General features: G+C 33.6%; 1 protein-coding gene across 1 annotated transcript in view; it reads right to left on the bottom strand.

The window, feature by feature from the left end:
• Nucleotides 1–712: 712 nt before the first annotated feature.
• The window catches only part of LOC145279948 (uncharacterized), a 74,524-nt gene continuing 56,819 nt past the window's right edge, over nt 713–18,417 (bottom strand). The window contains exons 3-4 of the mRNA XM_080131554.1: nt 10,950–11,099; nt 713–4,705 (exon numbers count right to left, since the gene is read on the bottom strand). Coding sequence (XP_079987680.1) covers nt 4,494–4,705; nt 10,950–11,099 — 362 coding nt within the window. The 3' untranslated portion in view covers nt 713–4,493. The remainder of the gene's footprint in view (nt 4,706–10,949; nt 11,100–18,417) is intronic.

Below are 18,417 nucleotides of genomic sequence, written 5' to 3'. Positions count from 1 at the left end.
TATATATCTAATTTTAAATAAATAAGAATGTAAATATACAAACTACTAACTATAGTGGGGGTGATAAGTAGTTAAATGGATTAATCCAAATCTTATAAATACAAGAATGATAAATTAAAAAATTAAAAAATGTATCCATTTTAAATGTGGAAATTGATGAATCGCACAGGTAAGAAATTCATTTTTATACTATGAAAAGGTTAGTAATTACAATTAAGAATAGGAAATTGGGGAAAAAATTTTTGTAACTTGTCTTCTTCCTAAGATTAAGGGTGGTGGTGTTTGATCAACACTGCTGGGGAGCCATGATGTAATACACTGTTTTGTTTTTAAATCCCCGAAACAGTGTTTCATGGTAAACAACTGATGATCCCTTAAAAAATATAAAAATTGGTATTATAGTAAATTTGAGAGTTGATGCAGTGATTGCAGGTGATTAAATGACTTACTGACTAGATGTTTTTTTTTTTAATGAATGATAAAAAATAATTTTTTGTGTGGTTTCAAATGTTAAAAACTTCAAAGACTATATATATATATATATATATATATATATATGTATATACACACATACACCTATGTATATATATATATACACACATACACCTATGTATATATATATACACACACATACACCTATGTATATATATATACACACACACATACATATATATATATACACACACACATACATATATATATATATACACACACATACATATATATATATACACACACACACATACATATATACACACACATATATATCAACTAGTGATGAGACGATTCCATTACTTTTTCTGATTCCGATACAATTACTGATTCCAATTCTTTTTAGATCTCTCTCTATATATATATATATATATATAGATATATATATAGAGAGAGAGATAGATAGATAGATAGATAGATAGAGAGTTGTTGTTTGTTTTGTTTTGTTTTTTTTAATTATCAGATTACCATAAAAATTCATGCAATATGTGCATATATTTTAGCAAATGTAAGAATATCATTCAGAGAGAGAGGGGGGGTAATGTATTGATTTTAGTTTTACTGGTAGCTTAAAATCGATAAATATCTATCACTGTATTGTTAGTACTTACAACGGAAAATGATGCTTTAAACATAAATGAAGCAAGACAAAAATAATCAAAAGAATCGTTTCCGCCATCGGATATAAGGCACACATTTTTCTGATTCGAATACCAATTCCGATACCTCCAATAAAGTTCTGATTTTTCTGATTCCTGATGCTGATTAATCGTCCCAACACTAATATTAACATAGAATTTGTTTAAATAGGTTATCAACAACTAAAAATTTTTTTTTTCAAGCGTATGCATAAATGAATATTGAAAATAATTCCAAATTTGATATTCTGCAACAATGATACATCTAATATGTTGCCATCATTCGCAGTGGGCCAACCTTATCGATTATGATTTGGTTTGATTTGTATGTTGACCTCTCAAACTTTTTTTTCATATGATTTGATGCCAAAACACAATATCTACTGGCAACGCTTTATTGAACACAAGTTGATGCTTTACCCATCGATTTTGATACACTAGGTTTCAGTCTGTCAAGCCCGGGCAGCTAGTTTTGTCTGTTCAGACCAGTTGACAAATTTGAAATATCTACTTAAGACTGCCTTTTAGTTTCAAGAGACAATGAATGTCCCATATGAAGGTACCTGCACAAATACTCTACAGTGAAGCAAGGGTTGAACAATCTCTAACTACACATCGTATTGCTGGAATTCAGTTGTAAGGAAAAGTTCAAGACAACTAGAAACAATGATGAAATAAGCAGAGATGTACTGCTGCTATTTCGCAGTTTTCTTTCACCTAGACTAGTTGTACTACCAAGACTTGCGAGTACAGTCTACCCTACTATTTAATTGATAGCTGGAGGGAGGATATATTATTGAAAGTGATACAGTAGTCTCCACAGAACTTGAACCCTTTTAAGTATGACAGAGCGAATCGTAGTGCAATTATCAGAAAAAGCAACAAACAATAACCCTTATCCCTGAGTGGCTTCCGGGCCTTGATAAGTGGTGATCACTGTGTAAAAAAAAAAATTAAAAAAAAGCAGGTGTCTGTTTGTTGCTACATTTTCTCACTCACTATTCGCCTTTGATTAATTTATATTTTAAAAGGAATACATCGTTTTTATTCTTCCTTTTACCATTAGTTATGGGTATGAAAATCCAAAGCCATAAACAGGAAACCGACAGAAGACCCCCCCTCCCATTTGGCTATGGACAATCAAGAGGCAAACCGAAATCAAGAAGCAGTTGTATGACCAAAGAAAGCTTTGATTATATGCAGTTACAGAGCTACCGCATTGACAGATAGAATGGATGGAATGACTTCTTGACTGAAGCTATCTAAAAAGCCAGAGAACATGCCCCAAAGAAGGACGAAGTGCCCCTTAACCCGATAACATTGAAGGTTGGAAGGACAGCTAGAAATCTCCATAGGTGCGGAACAGCAACAACAAACAACTGCTTTTGTGGAAATCTTACAGACAATGGAACCAATCCTCAATGACTGCAGTTGTAATGATGAACCAACTTGGACTGACTAAGAATTGATGGACTTTAATCTTAATGTCCAGCGATGGATAATTTGCATGATAACATATAGTGATGAATAGCGCTAGGACAACAGCATATTCTTTTCATTGTGTTGACTCGAGAGCGTATCCGATAATATCTTATATGCTTTTATATAGAATGATGTGGTTCTCGGTTGATTAACTGTGTCTAACTGTGTTGGATTGAAACTCTGCAGAATAAGGAATTTATTAAATTGTGTGTTATGTGTCCCATGTCAAATAAATTTTTTTTATAAATTCTTAATTTACAGTATAATTCATATATATATATATATATATATATATATATATATATATATATATATATATATATATATATATAATTATTTCCACAGCCAAACAACATTGTAGCTCACAAGAGCCATGACAGCCAACAAACCGGAAGTCCAAGACTCGAGTTTCGCCCTCATTTGGGCTCATCAGTTAGACACATCCTAACTCGGGATTCGAAACCCAAGCCTCTTGCATGCGAGGTGAGCACTCTACTAACTGAGCAAACACAAGAAAGTCTATTAACTAACACAGATCAAGCAAATCGCTGTGAAAATCACGCAGTGCAATGAACCTACTTCGTCTCGAACAAGGGATGTGATTATCGCGACCAGCTATAATCCAATCCGATGTCTCCCAAGTAGGAATTTTATACTCGCTAAGGATGTCATATATGTAGGGACACAATGTATAATTTAGAAAATTCCTTATTCCACTGAGTTTTAAAGAATGCCTTCTTTTCTTATATGTGTGTGTATTTAATTTCATCTGTTACTTAACAGTCCCTTGAAAAAATGTTAAAATACATTAAAGCTATTTAAAGTAATCTATATAATTTAATGATTCACCTTATTTACAATCATATTAACAGGTCAAGTTTTTTTTTCTACAATATTTTTTCATTGGTCAAATATTTTTCCATACGTTGGTAATAACTAGTAATGTACTATTTTTAGTTTAAATACATTGATATATTACAAGATGTAATAGTTTGAACGTAATATCTTTGTCCAGAATGTAATATCTTTAGTTTTAAGGAACTGATATATGAAAACATTAAAATAATATTTTATTTTTATTAAAATATCATGAAATATAACAATTTAATGGTTTTAATGCACTATTTTTTTTTTTTTGTTAAAATTTAATATTTTTAGTTTTAATGGATGGATATATTACAAGATTTAAATGATTTAATGCAATATTTTGAGTTAAAATATAATATGTTTTAGTTTGCATGTAGAAATAATAGCATCTATTCCTTTTGAAGATGTAAAAATTTCTCACTAAATTCACATTTTTTAATTTATGAATATTTCTCAAAATTTAAACATTTTTTTTTTTCAATTAAATTTAGTGCTTCTGCAGTATAACCCGATTTAAAGCAATGCAGTTTAGGTAAAAATACTAATATATACTTGCGTGTCATGTCGAAATACGTAAAAATTACAAAAACTACAAAAAATTGATAGACTGTAAGATCTAAAATCATTTTTTTTTACAAAAAATAAAATGTACAATGATATTAAGGATTTTGTATTTTGAAATGACGATTTTAATGTTTCAAAATCATAGACTGCAGTTACCTCCCCTTGATTTTAAGAACTCTTCAACATTAACAAATACAATAAAACTGTATAATTAGCTGAATTTTATTTTTATTTGCAATTATTTTTCGACTCAATAATTTTTTGTAATATTTTGGAATTTTTACTTATTTCGACATGACACCTAAATACATAAGTGTTTTTACCTATAATGCATTTATTTGAAATCGAATTAAACTGGACAAATATTTTAAATTTTGATATAAACAATAAATTTTGAAAACGATTTTTTGGGGTAAATATTATTAATGTTTATGATGCCATTTGAACGTTTCATTCTAAGTCAACAATGGAAATATTTCTCATTTCGATGGACATGCAGATTCCGGAAATGGTTGCAAGAATAGTTGAGACTATGGCTGCCGTAAAAGACCAGGAAACTCTCAGTGGGGCTGGAGAATCACTGAAATGTGCTTCACTGACTTCCTCAAATTGCTGAGTCACTTTCACTCCAAAAACAACCATCGTCATTATTTGAAGAGTAACTGGAAAAGAAAATGAAATCATTAATGAAGGAATATGTTATGCAACGTTTACGACTTCTGTCGTTCGAACACTCTGGATTGTCTAATGTCTGCACCTAAATTGAGCGTTTATTAGTTATTAATTCCCTAACATTCTCATGGCAATTGTTTGGTGGCCCGGAGGTAGAGGCTTAGCAAATAGAATCAAAAGATGGCTTCATGGCTAGGTTTGAATCTCCCAACTGGCAGGAATTGCCATCCTACACTAATGATTGCGTAAGCATAAAACACTAGTGTCTGTAGGTATAAAAGAATAATTATTATTTGATTATAATTATCAAGCCCTTTTTTTAAGAATAGTTAAGGATGGGCACTGTCTGGGAAGTATAAACTAACAGGCAGCCAACTAGCATTCATGCAATGTTCACGACTTCCGTCGTTTGAACACTCTGAATTGTCTAACGTCTGCACCTGAATTCAATGTTTATTAGTTCATAGTTCCCTCCATTCTCGTGGCAATTATTTGGTGGCCCAGAAGTAGAGGCTTAGCCAATGGAGTCAAAGTTGGCTCCGTGGCTGGGTTCAAATCTTCCAACTGGTAGAAATTGTCATCCTACACTGATGATTGCATAAGTATGAAAGACTAGTGCCTGTAGGTTATATATATATATATATATATATATATATATATATATATATATATATATATATATATATATATAGTCTTGGAAGTTTTTAACCTTTAAAACTATACAAAAAAAAAAAAAAAATTTTTATCATTCGTTAGAAAACTATTTAGTTAGTAAGTCATTCAATCACCTGCAATCACTGCATCAACTTGCTCTCTCGAATTCACATAGTACTAGTAATAATTTATTTTTTAAGCGATCATCAGTTGTTTACCATGAAACACTGTTTCGGGGATTTAAAAACAATATATATATATATATATATATATATATATATATATATATAGTAAGAAGTATATGTAGTAAAAATCAAGGATAAAGAGTGCGCAATACGTTAGTAGAGTCAAATATGTTTTTATCATTAAAACCTCAAGTGTATTAACTAATAATTTGTAATGAATTAAGTTACACACACACACACACACACACACACACATATATATGTAAAAAAAAAATGGTTGTATAGTTTGGTTTACTAGATGCAGATCCACTGAAACCCGTGTGTTTATTAAAAGAGTTCAATGGAGGACAGAGCAAGTATATAGTATGTTTATTATGCAAACATCATTGGTTACATATGTGCATACATGTTTCAGTTGAAGCTCAATTTAGAGAGACCCATCTCATTAGACTGAAAAGGATCGCCTCTTTTTTCAGTCTAATGAGGTGGGTCTCTCTAAATTGAGATTCCACTAAAACATGTATGCACATATGTAACCAATAATGTTTGTATCATAAGCATACTATATATATACTAGCTGGTTTTATCAGCAGACTGTTGTGTTACATAATTCACTACTTGTAACCAAAATTTTAAATAACAGACATTTCATTCATAAGTTTCTTGTAAACACGGGACAACAAATTTCACATTTATTGAAATAAATAGATAAATATTAATAGTAATTCCTATAAGTAATTATTGATATTTTGGTCGCTATGAACCAACTTCCATCATCTGAAATGAATTCAGAAAGAAATGCTCCTCTCTAAAAAAAAAAGTCAACAGTATGTGTGTGTGCGTGTGTTTTTTTTCTTTAGGTCATCAGAAATGATGCTAATAATTTTTACATAAGAAAATTCTATGCTTTTGTATGAATACTAATAGAAACAAGTGACATTGCTCAAGATTGAATGAGGAACAATGTCCTTTTTTATGATGTTCATAACACCATACTAGCGGGAGAAGGGGGGGGCTACTTTGCCGGGTGTAAAATACGCTTAAATATGATATTTTAATTTGTCCAGATTTCGTATATATTATTATAGAGTCATGAATTCAAATGTAAAAAAAAAAAAAAAATATTTGGGCCCCATCAGCTAGAATCGAAACCGAAACCAAAACTGTAGCATTCAAAGCTGGTGACGTTACCACTCTACCAACGTGACATGCATATGAACTGATTAAAAATTAAATATTAAAAATAAACTAAGATGAATGTACAAAATGTGTAAACAAAATTTTTTCAATTTGGATCCATTTTTGACGCCTTTAAAACTATTTTAACCACTAAAAACGCATAAAAGAACGGCCTGTAAAAAAATCCAATCATTTGCAACTTTTTTTAGTTTCAGAGAAGATAGAGTTTGAAAATATGGAGATAGACAGATGGAGAGGCATATAGCCTTTTATATATTAGATTAGCCTGGGTGCCCGGTGTTGACCGGGTGATTAGAAGTGTGTGTTGAGCAAAAAAAAAAAAAGTGGTAGTAGATAGGCAGACTCTTAGCTCTTGCGTCCATCGTCAAACCGGAAGTGACGTAGGTTTAAATTAAGTCTAAGCAATTGAACAGAGGAGATGGCTTTCAGAAATATCAGCGAAAAAAGCGATCCTCCCTGTAGAAAAGTGCCCAATTAAGGGTGAAGGAATTAATGCTTTTGGCCAATTTTTCGATATTTGTCATCTGAAGGGTTGAGCTTCAAAATGATACCGATCTCATGTAAATCCGTCGCCTCAGTCGAAAGTTTTTGTGAGACATACATACATACATTTAAACAGACAGGTGAGATTTATATTATAGACTAGCAGGAGTGCCCAGCGTTGCCCGGGTGTTTGTAAAAAAAAGTGTTAGTAGGCAGGCTCGAACCTATGACACGAAGGCGGAAAAGAAAGCGAAAGAAAAGCTGAGATCTTACCGCTACGCTACGAGAGGAAGTGAAAAGCGTTCAAATTTATCAATGTCAATCAAAAAGTTGATTTGAAGTGAATGAGTTAAGAATCATGCAGGCGCAGAAACGAAGGTTGGCTGCAGGCCAGTTTCTGCTTCCCCACAATGTTGGGGAAAACCAGCTCCCCTAAGAAGTAGGAGCTCTACAAATGAATAGCAATTGTCTGATATGAAGGGTTTTCCCAACATTGATCAAAGCTAATTGCGTTTCTGGAGGTCCTGGTCAGAAAGCCTGCAAGCTGATTCGATTCGATTAGTTTTGCTTTTTTTATAAGAAAAAGATGAAAAAACATGCAAAAGGATGGAATACTGTGAATTTTATAAAAAATAAATAAACAAAATAAATGTAGAGACGACGTCTGTTCACAAATCGTAGATATTATAATCTAGGGAGTATATAAAAAGTTCTCCAAAATAGTAAACCTCTTGAGACCCCCCCCCCGCCAAAAAAAAACTTTTTTGGACATACAAAAATGCGTGCAGCCGTTTTGCCTTTTTTATATATATATATATATATATATATATAAATATATATATATATATATATATATATTACTTTCTTTTTTGTGTGTGCGATCCCCCCCACTCCCATTTCGCCTCTTAATATACTTAGAAGAAACTGAAATTTTGGAAAACTCTCTGAATTAGTCTATGTATCTATAAAAGTGAGAATGTATGTGTGTGTAAGGACAACTATCAACCTATATACTCAACGAATTTTTGTTCTACAGTCTTGAAATTTGGTATACAGGGTATTCAGACATGTGGAAAGCTTTTTAATTGGTTTCATCCAGAAAAAAGGGTTGCTAAAGGGTCAAAATTGAAAAATTAGTACTTGGGATGTCATCGGATTTTTATCTGTTTGTCAACTGTTTCATGACTGCGCATGCGCGAGTATATATGTATTTTTTTACTTGCATCAGTGAACTGTTTAGAAAAAACATAATACTCACATGCACATATCTGGATTTCTTTCCATTATTTTTTACTTCATTTTTTTAAAGGAATTTAACATTACATTTAATACCAGACAATGCCGGGTACATCTGCTAGTATTCTATGAATATGGTCTAAATTTCATTAAAAATTGAAGTTTTAAAAGTGGTCGTTGTTATACAGTTCGATTAGGGCACATAAATATTTGAAACCACTTCCATTGTTTTCCTTCCTGGGACAATTTTATACATGCGATTTAAATTTCATCAAATGGGATACATTCGAAGTTTTAAGGGAGGTTCTGCCATCATAGGTCCTTTAGCGGAACAATTAGAGATTCGAAATCACTGATTGTTTCCTTAGGAAATATTACATATGAATATACTTTTAGTTTTTATGTAGATTTTCTAACTATATTAGGGACAGATTCACAAATACATTGGCATTTATATATGACTAGCCTGGATGCCCGACATTGCCCAGGTGTTTGGAGGTGTGTTGAGCAAAAAAAAAAAAAAAAAAAAAAAAAAAATGGTAGTAGGCAGGCAGGCTCGAACCCATATCACGAAGGAGGAAAAAAAACGTATAAAAAAACATGACGTCTTTGCCGTTGCATCCATCGCCAAACAGAAAGTGATAAATATTTCAATTAAATCAATCAAAAAGAGGGGATCACTTGCATAAATATCAGGAAAAAAAAAAGCGACCACTCCCCGCAAAAATGCCTAGTTGAGGGTGAAGGAATTAATGTTTTTTGCCAATTTTTCGATATTTGGCGTCCAAATGATCGAGTTTCAAAATGATACTGATCTTGTGAACATCTGTCACCTCTGTCAAAAGTTTTCGGCATACATACATATATACATGCACACATTTAAACAGACAGGTGAGATTTATATTATAGAAGATTGGAGTAAACTCTGGTGAAGCATAATATTTTTGTTTTTTTTGTAATTTTTAATGAAGCGTATTCACTAGTATTTAATAGATTTTTTTTTAATGAAAATCGCTCCAGACAAGGCATGAAACCACTTGATGTAGGGAGCTAACATGAATGGAAGATGATTATTGCAAATTTGGCAACCAGTCAGCAGGAAAGAGTTCCATAAGCCTGTAGTTCTTGGAAAGAAACAACTGGAATAGGAAGCTGTATTACAATGAGGTATCAAAGCAGCAAATTGATGGAGACCACCAATCAGTAGTGGAATGGGGACAAAAATGGATGGTCACATTCAATGCTGCTAAGACTAAGCTTGTTTCCTTCAATAACTACAAGAAACCTTCTCTACCACCAATAGCAATGGCCAAGAACACATTGCCTGAAAGTACTTCTTTTAAACTCCTCGGCCTAACATTTACAGGGAATATGAACTGGAATAGATACATTGAGAGCATTGCCAGGGCTGCTGCAAGGAAGGTTGGCTCCCTCTACCGTGCTAGAAAACTACTTACGCCTGACAGTATCCTATACCTCTATAAGGCAACCATTCGCCCATGTATGGAGTACTGTTGTCACATCTGGGCTGGTGCATCTGCTGCTTGTCTCTCACTCCTGGACAGGGTTCAAAAGAGGGTCGCCAACCTGATAGGTCTTGAACTGTCATCTAGGCTTCAGCCTCTGTCCCATCGACGAGATGTTGCATCCCTCTGCCTGTTCTACAAATACTTTAATGGTGAATGCTCTGACGAACTGCAAACACTTGTACCTCCCCGACGTAACTACCCCCGACAAACCCGACAAGCTTCTAAGTCTCATCCCTTTACAGTAGAGATCCCTAGGTGCAAGAAAGCCTTTTACTCCAATAGTTTCTTCCCCAGAACTGCGGGTCTTTGGAACTCCCTTCCGGGATTCTGCTTTCCCAACTGCAATGATATGCAGAAGTTCAAGTGTAATGTTAACAAACATCTTTCTACTCATCTCCCTTCATAATGACCCCGCTAATTAAGTCCCTAATAGTAGCCCCCTGCTTCAAAGTGGCACTGTGCCTTGTTTGGGGTGAAAATTGAATAAAAAAAAAAGAAAAAAAGAAAAAGACCACTAGGTCAAAGAGTCAAAGGAGCCGGAACAAAGGAAGTTAGGAATAGATCCAATAGTCCTGAAGTACACATGTCAATAGTATATGTATATAGAAAAAAAAAAAAAAAAACGAGACTAGTAACATCACATCTGTGAGTGAGAGAGAGGTTGCATAGTAAGAGAAAGAGTGTGGATGATCAACTTACAAATACGTTTCTATATCTTATCAAGGAAGTTAGGAATAGATCCAATAGTCCTGAAGTACACATGTCAATAGTATATGTATATAGAAAAAAAAAAAAAAAAACGAGACTAGTAACATCACATCTGTGAGTGAGAGAGAGGTTGCATAGTAAGAGAAAGAGTGTGGATGATCAACTTACAAATACGTTTCTATATCTTATCAAGAACGCTCGGTCAAAATTTGAACTGCAAACAAATGAGAAGTTCTTACCTACTGAAAAGCTGAGGAGGCATAAACCCATTGTGATTGGTCGAGATTTATGCAACGACTGGCAGCTAAGGTACACGATGTAAAGAAACAATCCACAGATATAACACATTATCGCCAGGATCGAAAAGGTCTGGGCAGCCATATTGAAATCTGAAGTGAGAAAAGAAAGTTTAAAAAAATCAATTTCCATATCTTTTATACAGGGTGTTTAGAAAATCTAATATGTAAATGGCTATATATCTGTCTGTCTGTCTGTCTTTCCGTCTGTCTGTGTCCATGTTTTCAAACTATCTTCTCCGAAACTAAAAGTCGCATAGCGGCGCTAGGGGCCTCAAATAAACTGGATCTTTAGCCAGTTAAAATTGTTTTTAAGGGGTCAAAAATGGGTCAAAATTGAAAAAAAAAAATCGTTAAACATTGTGTACATTTATCTTAGTTTATTTTTTTAATTTTTAATCGGTTTATATGCTTGTCACGTTGGTACAGTGGTAACGTCGCCAGCTTTGTATGTTTCGGTTTCGATTCTAGCTGAGCGCACCTACTTTTTTTTTACTTTTGAAATAACGACTACAAAAATATATATGAAATCTAGACAAATTGAAATATCATATTTAAGCGTATTTTATGCCCGGGCAAAGCCGGACGCCCCCCCCCCCCGTCAAATAATATAACTTCAACATTTTGTTCAAGATATATAAATAGGTCAACAACCTTTTTGTATATTAGGAAAAGGAGAATTTGCTTTTGTGATGACACGCCATTAGAAGTCAAATTTCTTTTGTGGTTCATTTTTTTTTTTTTTTTTGTCTACATGGTTTTTGTTTTGTGCTAATAATATTTATTGACCTATATTTGGTTTGCTGTATTCTGTTACCTGAAATAAGAAAGGCAAACATTCGCAGGATGCTGATTAGGTCTCCATGTTGGCTATGAAAGAAGCCCCAGATGATCATGATACCCAGATCTTTCTTCTGAGCCCCACAGCTGTTATGTTATTTATTCTTGTTGTTTTATTTTTGTTTTTATTTTTGTTAGTGTATGCAGTAACACTAAACCCATACTTAATTTGCCTGTAAACCAGTTATAGATATAGATGTTTATCTATACCATCTCCTCACAAGTGAACGTTTACATGGTCTTTGTAATTAACACTCTTCTATGTGGTAGCAAAGCATGAACAACCTACACAAAAAACGAACGCATTTCACATATGTAGTCTACAAATAATTTTGGAATTTCTTGAAAAGCCAAAGTTACACTGTTGTGCTCGCAAAAGGCTGGTATCCCCTCCATGTTCACCCTCTTTTGCCTAAGACGCCTACACTGGTACGGCCATGTGCACCACATGATCAAGGGCAAATCCCAAAACACATTTTCTCTGGTGAACTTACTACTGACAAAAGGAAAATTGGTCATCCTTACATTCGCTATGTCGACGTGTGCAAACGTGACATGACAGCATGTGATATTAACGCTATCAGCTGGGAGCCCAAAACTAAAGTCCGCAACATCTGGAGACAATCGGTAACCAAAGGCCTGAGAATTGAGGAAAGGTTCATCATGGAACAGGCAGAGACCAAAAGACTGTTCAGGAAAGCCATCAAACAAAATCTAACAGACTACCAACACGATGCACTGACCTCCACCTGCGGCGTCTGCAACCAACAATGTAGATCAAAAGTAGGCTTATTCACTCATAGAGGATGGTGTTCAACCACAACCTCTATAAGCGCAACCCCATAGTCTTCTAGACGGATGGATGCCAACAACATCCTTATACCATATGTAGAAACACACAATAAAGAACGTTGATCAGTATTTGTTTCAATGGCTTATAACTTAGAAAGAGCAAACCTTTTTCTGCGTTCGCTGTTTGAAATATAAAACAACTGTTATATTTCCAAACAATGTTTTCAAATATTACAATTCCGATCGGGTGATGCACAACAACAACAAAGGTTGAGACGAGAAAAACGAATGTATAAAAAATTGACTCAGTTTATTTTGATTATTTAAATTCGTGTTTCTTTTGTGTGCATTGATATTCATATTAAAAACCCTCTTTTCTATTTATTTAAAAAGAAAATACAATTTTCTTATATATGGGTTGTGGAATTGCATTCACTAGCAAAAGATCTAGCTACTTTGCATATTCTTTTAAACATTTATTTTAATTAATTCCCTCTTAGTTTTTTCGGTTTTCTTATGGGATAATCATCTTTAGTTAACTATTACGTGTAATTATATTCATGCAGATATTCTACATGATTTATACTTGCGTAATATTTGCGTAAAAAGGTTACAGCAAACACAAAATTGTTTCCATATATATTTATGTATACGTATATATTTTTGTTGCATCTATAAAAGTGAAAGTGTCTGTCTGTCTGTGTACATTTCCCTACGCAATAACTCTGTCAATTTTTAGTCTACAGACTCGAAATCTGATATACAGGGTACTGAGATTTGGGAAAATCAATGTGATCGGTTTTCAGCCAGAAATTTGGCTGTTAAGGGGTCAAAGTTCAACGATTTGACCTTTGAGAACTCTAACAAACTCTTCCGACAATTTTGGGTCCAAACACTTAAAATTTTAGATATGGGTTCCTTGGACATGGATCTAACTCAATAACTTGATTTGAGCCCGAAACAATAAATGTTAAGGGGCCATAATAGGGGTCAAAGGTAAAAAAATTGACCGTTTTTTTTTTTGTTTTGTTCTTTTTTTTTTTTTTTGCTCTGCATACACCTCCAAACACCCGGGCAACGCCGGGCACCCATGACAGTGTATTTATAAATCAATTTCAAAATTTCCTATTTCTAATGACGCGAAAAGAAACTGTAATCTTAGGAAGATCTCCATTCCAGTAGTTATAGGAACAACGTGACTCATGAAAAAGAATTACAAAAACTACCTAGCAAATATACTCAGTGAACCAAGTGCAAGAGAGATTCAAACAATTGCAATTAAAAGGAACGGCCAGAATCTTAAAAAGGCCTCTCGGTTGGAAAATTTGAGTTAGCAGGTGAATGTTTGACATTTGGTAGGATGCCCCATCCCCATCTAGAACAAATGGATAAGAAATGTTTTAAAAAATAAATAAATAAAAGAGAGCATAAATTTATTTAAAAATGTATTCATAAATCAATTTTAAAATTTTCTAGCAATAACCATATATCATAATAGAATTCTTAAATTTTATATAAGACTAGCGAGGGTACCCGGCGTTGATGTAGTAAGGAACCTCCCCCCCAGGGAGGGGGGGCTAAAAAGTGGTAGTAGCAGGGGGGATCAAAATAACAGTAAGCAGCCCGGGTGGTAAGTGTAGGTAATAGGCAGGCTCGAACCCGTAATGTGAAGGAGAAAAAAAGGTTAAAAAAAATGTGACATCTTAGCCAATGTTTCCATGAAGCAACCGGAAGTCCTTAGCGTTGAAATTAAGTGTAGCCAATCCAACCGAGACAATGACTTTACGAAAATGTGGACACAAAAACCGACCCCTCCTTGTACAAAACTGCCCAGTTGAGGGTGAAGGAATTAAAGTTTTTGGCCAATTTTTCGTTATTTGTCGTTCAAAAGATCGAGCTTGAAAACGATACCAATTTGGTCAGGATCTGTCGTGCGTGTCGAAAGTTTTTGGCAAACATACATTCACACAAACCGACGATTTATATTATAGAAAAAATTTAAGTTTATAGAAGGCAGAACAATGCAAAGGTGTCACGGACAGATTCAAACTGACGCAACTTAAGATATAATGATGGAACCCGCTATGTAGTTTCACTTTCATTGATCTAATTCATGTGTATATATGTATAACCATTATATATATATATATATATATATATATATATATATATATATATATATACATACAGTGATGATCATATTTATTGGCACGGTAAAATAGAAGTTAAATTTTTTCTAATAAATTCTAAAAAAGGGATTAAATTAAAGAAAATAACAAAGTATATTATGTATTTTTAACTGGCCTTTCCGATGCAGCAATCGGATTTTAGAAAAAATAAATAACAAAGGAACAACAAACATAATTGCAAAAAACCCTTGTTCAAAATTATTGGCACGATTTATTTAATAATCAATTGTATAGCCTTTGGCCTTGATTACCTTCCTCAGTCGCTTTTCATAGTTTACAACCAAGTTGTTGCACTCTTCAGTAGTAATTTTAGCCCACTCTTCCTGACAATAATCCTCCAATTGAATAAGATTCTTAGGCTTCCTTTGCATTACCCTCAATTTTAATGTTCTCCATAAATTTTCAATTGGATTAAGGTCTGGGCTTTGTGATGGCCACTCCAAAACATTAATATGATTGTCCTCAAGCCATTTCTTAGTCAGTTTAGCCGAATGCTTTGGGTCATTATCTTGCATGAACCACCAACGACGACCAAGTGAGAGCTCTTTAGCAGAGTCTTTCAGGTTTTCATCCAATATTTTAACATAATCTTCCTTTTTTATGCTACCTGTGACCTTAACAAGTCGCCCTGGTCCAGAGGCAGCAAAGGATCCCCAAAACATCAAACTTCCTCCACCGTGCTTCACTGTGGGTATGGTGTTCTTAGGCAGGAAAGCTTCGCCAGATTTTCTGTAAATATAAGACACTTTATTATGGCCAAATAACTCTATTTTCGTTTCGTCAGTCCATAGAACACGTTTCCAGAATGCAACATCTTTATCAATATGACGTTTTGCAAAGGCTAGCCTTGCTTTCAGATGCATAGGCTTCAATAAGGGAGTCTTTCTCGGACGACATGCTTTTAAACCAGCTCTCTTCAAAACTCTACCAACTGTATGTCGAGATACATTCACTCCAGAGGTGCTCTGTTCATCAACAATCTCCCCAACAGAGATCCTTGGGTTTTGTTTTACTTGTCGAACAATTTTCCGTTCATCTCTTGGGGAAAGAATCCTTTTTCTCCCTCTACCCTCTAAACTCATAACGTGGCCTTGCGATTTGAACTTGTTTATTATGGCTCTAACAGTGGATTTGGGAAGGTTTAGGTTCTTTGAAATCTTATCATAGCCCTCCCCATTGGTATGGCATGCTACAACAAGCTTCCTGACGTCTTTGCTGTGTTCCTTAGTTTTAACCATGGCGATTGAAAATTATAATTTAGTCACTTATAATAGTTTAAATAAATCGCTATCTAAAAATTATCTGAAAAAAATTATTCACTGAATTAGCGTTAAACAAGCATAATATGGCTATAAAAAAGTTCAGAAAGCACGTAAACCGGAAATTGATTGATATTATACTGATACTAAAAGAAAAACAAAGCCGTGCCAATAATTTTGAACAAGGGTTTTTTGCAATTATGTTTGTTGTTCCTTTGTTATTTATTTTTTCTAAAATCCGATTGCTGCATCGGAAAGGCCAGTTAAAAATACATAATATACTTTGTTATTTTCTTTAATTTAATCCATTTTTTAGAATTTATTAGACAAAATTTAACTTTTATTTTACCGTGCCAATAAATATGATCATCACTGTATATATATATATATATATATATATATATATATATATATATACACACACACACACACACACACACACACACACACACACACAAAGGGGGTTTTTCTTCGATTTTTATATATATATATATACAATATTTCACATGTAGGATGTTCTTGCTTCAGATAGTCAGACGGGGTATCTGTGATGTCTTCCCTTCATCTGGCAAAATTTATCTTAGATGGAGAAGGTTCACAGAAGTTAGAAAATTAATTTATCTCTTTCAAATGTATAATTTATTAATATCAGACGTATGTTGTTACTCGATAATATTTGCAGCTTTTTTATATATTAATATTTAGCGGTAATTACTTATAAAATAAAAATATATATATATATACTAGCAAGGGTGCCTGGAGTTGCCCGGGTGTTTGGAGGTGTATGCTGAGCCAAAAAAAAAACAAAAAAAAAACGGTCTATTTTTTTTAACTTTGACCTCTATTATGACCCCCTAAAATTGATTGTTTTGAATTCAAATAAAGTTATTAAGTTAGATCCATGTCCAAGGAATATATATCTAAAATTTCAAGTGTTTAGACCCAAAATTGTAGGAGGAGTTTGGTAGAGTTCTCAAAAGTCAAATCGTTGAACTTTGACCCCTTAATCGCAAAATTTCTGCTCGAAAACCAATCATATCGATTTTCCCAAATCTCAGTACCTTGTATATAAAATTTTAAGTCTTTAGGCTAAAAGTTGACAGAGTTATTGCGTAGGGAAATGTACACAGACACACACACAGACACTTTCACTTTTATAGATGTATAGAAGATATATATATATATATATATATATATATATATATATATATATATATATATGAGTGAAAGTGTGTGTACATTTCTCTACATAATAACTGTCAATTTTCAGTCTACAGACTCGAAATTTGATATACAGAGTAGTGAGACTTGGGAAAATCTTTGTGATCGGTTTTCAGCCAGAAATTTGGCTGTTAAGGGGTCAAAATTCAATGATTTGAACTTTGAGAACTCTACCAAACTCCTCGGACAATTTTGGGTCTAAACACTTGAAATTTTAGATATAGGTTCCTTGGTCATGGATCTAACATAATAACTTGATTTGAGCCCAAAACAATAAATGTTAATGGGTCATAATAGGGGTCAAATTTAAAAAAATTTGACCTCTGCTGCCTTTACCAAATTACTCAGACAATTTCTGGTCTAAACATTTGAAATTTTTCATAAAGGGTATTCAGAGATAGGGAAAGCTTTTTAATCGGTTTGGGTCGAAAATTTGAGCTACAAATATATAAATCTATGTATGTTTGCATGTCTGCCTAAAATTTTCGACCGAGGCGACAAATTTTCACAAGATCAGTATCGTTTTGAAGCTCGACCCTTCAGACGACAAATACCGAAAAATTGGCTAAAAGCATTAATTTCTTCACCCTTAATCGGGCACTTTTCTACAGGGATGGGTCACTTTTTTTGCCGATATTTTCCAAAGTCACCCCCTCTTTTCGATTGTCTAACCTTAATTTAAACCTACGTCACTTCCGGTTAGGCGGTGGTCGTAACAGCAAAGACGTCACGTTCCCCCCCCCCCTGCGTTCTTTTCCTCTTTTGCGCTACAGGTTTGAGCCTGCCTTCCTACTATCACTTTTTTTTTTTTTTGCTTAACACACACCTCCAAACACCCGGACAACGCCGGGCACCCAGACTAGTCATATATAAATGGGAATGTATGTGTGAATCTGTTCCCTATAGGAAATATAGTTAGAAAATCTACATAAAAACTAAAAGTATATTCATATGTAATATTTTCTACCCATGCTAGTATATATATATATATATATATATATATATATATATATATATATAATATTCTAAGTATCAGAATATTGAGATGTAATGGATCATATTATTAATCTTGTGGTATCTAGGAGGTAATATTTTTATATAAGACGATCC

The sequence above is a fragment of the Euprymna scolopes genome, chromosome 7 (assembly GCF_053919585.1).
Source record: "Euprymna scolopes isolate OS-2025 chromosome 7, ASM5391958v1, whole genome shotgun sequence".
NCBI classification, from domain to species: domain Eukaryota; kingdom Metazoa; phylum Mollusca; class Cephalopoda; order Sepiida; family Sepiolidae; genus Euprymna; species Euprymna scolopes.
The sequence above is the reverse complement of the archived record's forward strand: the minus strand, read 5'-3'. Positions and strand labels throughout refer to the sequence as shown.